Raw genomic sequence first — 6000 nt, 5'->3', positions numbered from 1 at the left:
TTGTTATATTGGCCCTCTCCTCCAAACTCTTTAGGAATCTGGCTTATTGATTGTAGTGCTTCAAGGCACTTCATCAGATAGAAGGGTGTTCTCTCTAATTTGGTAGAGATGCAAACAATCATGGGATTATACTTGGAGTCAATGCCACCTATCCCAGAAAGGGTGTAGGGAATGTTACCTCTCAATTAAATGAGGGTAACTCTATTCATTTACAAGAATCTCTTTTATGTATATGATCACAAGAAGAACCTGGTGTCCATTTCAGCAATGGAAATCAAAGGTTCCAGGGTGGCATTCATCAATGGAAAGGAACGTGTTGGAAAATAGAATTTTCAAAGATGCTTTTACTCATGGGTTCAAGGTTGGCAATTTGTATCAAGTTGCAGGAAGTCCATTGGGGACCATGTCAGTTGACACATCTCATCTATAGCACCGGAGGTCTGCTTATTATGGGGCCCTACCCAATATGAGTCAGATGATGACAGGGATGCCTGAATTCATGAAGAGCATGAAGGTACATGTCCGAGATGTACCGAAGGAAAACTCACAAGGGGACCATTCCCCTCATGTAGCAAGACCTCAAATGTGGAACAACCTGAGGGGTTTGATATTCATGATTGGGAATCTCAAGTATGCAGGTGGAAAAAAGCTCTCTATGTCTTAGAGAAAACACCCCGGGCTTGAAATGAGAGGATTAATAGCTATATGATGAAGCTGAGATTCATTAGGAGTAAAGCCGATCCAAACCATTGCTTGAAGGTTATGGATGATAGACCTCTCATATTGGCACCTTCTGAGGACGAACTCTTTCTGAAAAGTACAAACCCTCTCATAAGCAAAAGTAAGAGGGAGTTGGATTCCAAATTTGGAATGGTGAACTGCAAGCTTGTGACTACCTTGATGGATATTAACTTACAAAAGTTATGTGTCAGCATGTTGAGCTCATATATGGTTGAACCTCACTGGATTGGTGCCAAGAATCTTCTGAGATATCTTCAGGGCACAATCTCTAAGCATAGAACATATCTTCAGGGCCTTATTTTTGTAAAGCGTGTGTTGCAGTGATGATGTGTTTTCCATCACTTGTTGAAGCAACAATGATGGTTGGCCTTGTATTGATAACTAGAGTATTATTTCAATTTTTATGTAAACTTGACCATAGAGTATGTGTTATAAACTCGTGGCAAATATGGGATGCTTGGCTCATTTTTTGTCATATAGCTAAACATGTAATTTGCAAGATATTGTACTATAGGTTTGCAGGAGATGCAAGTGTCGGCTCATCGCTTATGGCTCCGAAGGACAAAGGTGAAGGAGAAGGAAGGATGACATGTTAAGACACTTGTGGTGCAGACAGTGTACAGAGCATTTGAAGATTATTTAATGCTTTTGGAGGACCAAAAGCTTCTTAGTGGGGAGGATTGATCCAGGAGGATCCTAGAGGATTGATCCATGTGGATCTTCAGAAAGTACCAATGGCATGGTAAAAGGCTCAAAACTCAAAGTGGTAGAATCTAGATAAACTTAGCATCGGATCGAAGTGCTCGTCATCCTGATTCCAACAGTGCAAACACCACTCAAATTCGAGTTCATATGAAGAAGTTTGAGCAAGTCAAAGATCAAGTTTTACTTGTCTAGGTGGCAGGAGGAGATGACGTGGCAAAAGTCTCAGCGAATAGGGAAGCGCCAAGTGGCAGGTTATTATTGGTCCTGCATATCACATATCGCAAAAGGAGAAAAAGCGGCTTAAGGAAAATCGGCCCTAAGTGAGTTGCGATGCGATAATCACATATCACAATCGTAAAAAGACAAAGTGTTTAAGAATCGGCCCCTGGCAGGATCTTAGTTGCGATTGCAATATCACATATCGCGGGTCAGAGGGGAACAAGTGTTAAGAATCGACCCCAGTAGAGCCAGTTGCGATGCAATAAAATCGCAATCACAAATTGTAGCGGGAGCAATCGAATGGGGTATCATCCAGCCTCCACCGATTGCGATTTACGATGGGCTTCAGACCCAATATTTTATACACTGTATTTCATAACCTCAACGGGTCCGTTGTTATCCGTCGAGGGAAAGTGCCGATTGCGATTTGCGACGAGGTTCCCAAATGCGATACTTTATATGTTACATTTCGTAATCCCGGCAGGTCCACCGCATCACAGAACTCCTGATGTATGGGTTTTGGGTTCATCCGCCGATTGTGATTTGCGATAGGGTCCCCGAAGCGATATTTTATGTCATGTTTAATACTCCTGATGGTTCCACCGTATCACAGAGTGCTTGTTGTTTGGGCTTGGGTCTGACCGCCGATTGCGGGGAACACCGATAGTCATGCCGCCAAGTTAAACGCACAGTTTAAAGGAGTTTCGCCATATTTGTAAGTTTGTTGCCATGTCTTAGTTAGGCCCGAGAACCTCTATTGGGAAACAAACCCGCTTGCTTAACTTGGTCTATGGTTGGAAACTCCCTGGGTATTAAGGATTTGCCACCAATATATATATATATTGGATTGTCCAAATCGGAGCAGGGGAGGACTGGGTGATAGTTAAGAACATGGTACGTAGCAGCAGACCCTGACCTGGCAGCAGGGGCCGAAACCTCTCCTTGAGCAGCAGGGAGGTTCCAAGAAGATGCAGAGGGCTTGATTATCCAAATTGGGTGTTTGGATAGACGTTTTTGCACGATTTTTAGCCAGGAGGTCAGTGTTGTTATCTGTCTCTAGAGTTGGCCTCTCAATTTGTCATCTATCTTCCAAATTGGAGGTATAAGGATGTTTATGTAAAACTTTGCTTGCACTTCTTTCTTTCCATGCCATTTAATGAATGAAGGCCTCCCCACTATTGAGCAAGGCCCAGAGATGTAGTCCAAATTGGACGAACTCCGTAATCAAATCCCTGTGTCTTGATGTCATGCGTGATTATGTCTTTTTATCTTCATTTTATATGCTTATGTTCTATGGTTTTTAAGTGCTCTGTTATATGTAATTTTAATGCATCTATAGCAAAAAAATCCTGGATCAACTAGGTATCATCTATGAAATGTAGAGAAGTGCTTGAAGGTTTCCCCACTATTTTTTAATTCAAAAAATTCATGGGAAACATAAGGGATGTTTCCCTACATTTGTGGATATCATCCCTAGTAAACTTGTTGGTGTATATTGATGTGCCTCACCCATGGGAATTTAAATAGAGCACCCATTGTCACTGGCATAGAACTCATGAAATGTCTAGTGTAATTGATGAAAACTAGTTGAGTTGACTAGTTGGGCTTTTGTGTGTGTGTGTGTCAATTGAATCTAGCTCAAGTGGTTCAATTCCCACAAGTGACAAGTTGAGATCTTAATGAATAGATTGGTGTAACGATCTTGATTTCAAAAAACACAAAACATTGAGCTTTTATGGAGTTTGGCTTACCATGTGTGCAAATCTCAAATTGACAAAGAGTGCCCAATGCATTTCTTGATATATATATATATATATGAAGCAAACATTACAAATTCTGCAATTTGATATCTTTTAAAATCTCTATTAATATTTGAAAATGGATAAATTTAAATTTAAAATGAAAATGAATCTTAAATAATTAATAAGAACCATGCTAGCTATTTTCATTATTTAAACAATTAAATGAGTAAATGAGAGAGTAAACCAAAATTATAATTCCCAGGAAAAAAAAATTCAATAACATTTTATATAGAACGTCACTGGTTACCATTACTATAAGAAGACTTTTAATGGAGAATTCACTAGCTAGATCCGTTTACTCAAAAGGAATAACACAGCCCAGAAAATTGTTGTTCCTAAAACGAATGCGAGGTATATAAGATGTTAAGAATTGTAAATATATAGTTAGAATATAATTTTAAGTTTTCAATGTTATTTATTGCCACGCCAGATTCTTTGCTGTTAAACATACTTTTTGTTCCCAAATGCCATGAATAGAATGTCCCGCCTCTCCTCTACGAATTAGAAAACGTTTTTGTGGATGTTTCTCGTCCCTCTTTCCCTCTATTAGAATGATATTACCCCGTGAAGAAGAAAATTCTAAGATAAGAAAACAAATTATAAACGTTAACAATAATGATACGAACCATGAAAAATTGGCTCGAGTAATCACATCTTTAATCTAAACAATAACGCGAACACATTATTCATGGATGGTTGGATTATGCAAATAGAATACATGGACTTTCCTGTCAACTAATCCTTGCACTAGGTGAGCTATTGGATGCATCCAGACACAGCTACTTGCAATCCCAAATAGATTCAATACATGGACTTTCCTGTCACCTATTGCTTGCACATTCAAGTATAGGTGAACTATTGGGTGTATCGGGGCATTATTACTTGCAAACTCAAACTAGCTGACTTCATAGGGTGCAATCAAACAGATTTACATGGATAGAAGTCCTTCCTTTTGGAACCTGCATATTATAGCAAAAAACAGAACCTTCAAACAGAAAACCTTAACTAGTTTGAAGTATAAAGAAGTTAGCAAAGGACTTCAAGTAGGATCATCCAAAATCTTAAATTTAACGGAACACCCAGATACAAAAATGCACTTTTTAAGAGGATAAAGCAGATGACTAGTTCTCACAGGGCATAAGCAGCTTCTAATAATTTCTGAGCTTCCTTGACCACCGACCTGCAACATGCAAACTCTAGTTGAGTCCCGTGCTAGATATATTTAAACCGATTGGTAAAGTTAATACAGCCATCCAGGATTGGTATAGAAGTTAATACAGCCATCCATGAGGAGAAAATGGAAAGAAAATATGTAGCAATCCTTGTTTATAATTTCTGTTGCATTTTTATTTGTTTGGGGACGTGAGCCCCATGTGAATTCTAAAGACTAAACATAAACTTCCATCATGTTGTTTCTAAACAGCAGCTTGCATAACGATGAGAGTCACATTTGGCAAGCTTGAAAAACAAGAGATCTGCAAGGATACATATCGAATATATCTACTAATTTGCATGTCACTTAACTCTTAACTTGTTGTGAAGGTCACCCGTGCAGTTAAATACTTTGAGATAGCTTGATTGAAATTAACACAAGAAAATAATATTTCTAACATGATTGACAAGCGAATGCAGAAGCCAACCATAACTCTGACAACATAAGATTCACTAACAGCATTTGTTCATCCAAAAAATGTTAGTTTAGTAGAACTAGTGCACGATGTATTAGCATATGAATTCCTGATCATTCTTAGGCATGCAAATCAGTGTTGTTAAAATCGCGATAAAATCGCGATTTTATCGGAAAATCGCGATTTTTTCCTCTGCCCGATTAAATCGCGATTTTTATACCAAAAAATCGCGGACTTTTTTTTATAGCGATTTTTTCCAAAAAATCGCGATTTTTACAGAAAAAATCGCAGAGGCACGGGGCAGCGGGCTTTTAATAGGCGAAAATCGATTTTTTTTATGTCATTTTGCTGTTTCCACTGCCATTTCCACCAGCACAGGCACCAGCTTCTACATCTAGAGGGAAACAGAAAGTTGTGCCATTTTCTCGCAAGAGGGGCAGAGGAAATCAATAGGATTAGACTTTCATTTTATTGTATATGACATTATGACATGATGAGATATATTATCATATTTTTTGTTGATATTTTGAGGCTGAGTTGGGACTCAGGACTTACTATTCAGGACATGATTCAATGTTATGTGTGATTTTAGCGCTAGAAATGATATTAAACATCTTATATATTAGTTTTTTTATCATATTTATGTGTCAATGTATTTATTTTATGTTGTAGATGGTTTAGATATTAAAAAAATTGAAAAAAAATGAAAAAAAATGAATATTTTTGTGCCAAACGCTTTTTTCCCGATTTTTTCCGCTTTTTTCCCGCTTTTAACGATTTTTTCCGCTTTTTTCCCGGCGCCGATTAAATCCCGATCGCGCTTTGTGCAACATTGATGCAAATGTTGTTTTTGTCAAAAGAATGAAACACTTTGACTCTGAATTATACAATTTAATCATAAGAAT

The 6000-nt window shown here is 38.1% G+C and overlaps 1 protein-coding gene across 3 annotated transcripts in view; it reads right to left on the bottom strand.

Annotated features, from left to right (window-relative positions):
• Window positions 1-3846: 3846 nt before the first annotated feature.
• The window catches only part of LOC149184925 (uncharacterized), a 275322-nt gene continuing 273168 nt past the window's right edge, over window positions 3847-6000 (bottom strand). For all 3 annotated transcript variants that reach the window (XM_089419015.1, XM_089419014.1, XM_089419013.1), the window contains 2 exons: window positions 4600-4647; window positions 3847-4426 (listed from right to left, as the gene is read on the bottom strand). In XM_089419015.1, coding sequence (XP_089275141.1) covers window positions 4373-4426; window positions 4600-4647 — 102 coding nt within the window. In that variant the 3' untranslated portion in view covers window positions 3847-4372. The remainder of the gene's footprint in view (window positions 4427-4599; window positions 4648-6000) is intronic.

Source organism: Pinus tabuliformis, chromosome 3_2 (assembly GCF_031772625.1).
Source record: "Pinus tabuliformis cultivar Carrire ecotype Pingquan chromosome 3_2, CPIR1, whole genome shotgun sequence".
NCBI lineage: Eukaryota > Viridiplantae > Streptophyta > Pinopsida > Pinales > Pinaceae > Pinus > Pinus tabuliformis.
Note: the sequence above shows the minus strand (reverse complement) of the source record. Positions and strands in the feature narration are given on the sequence as shown.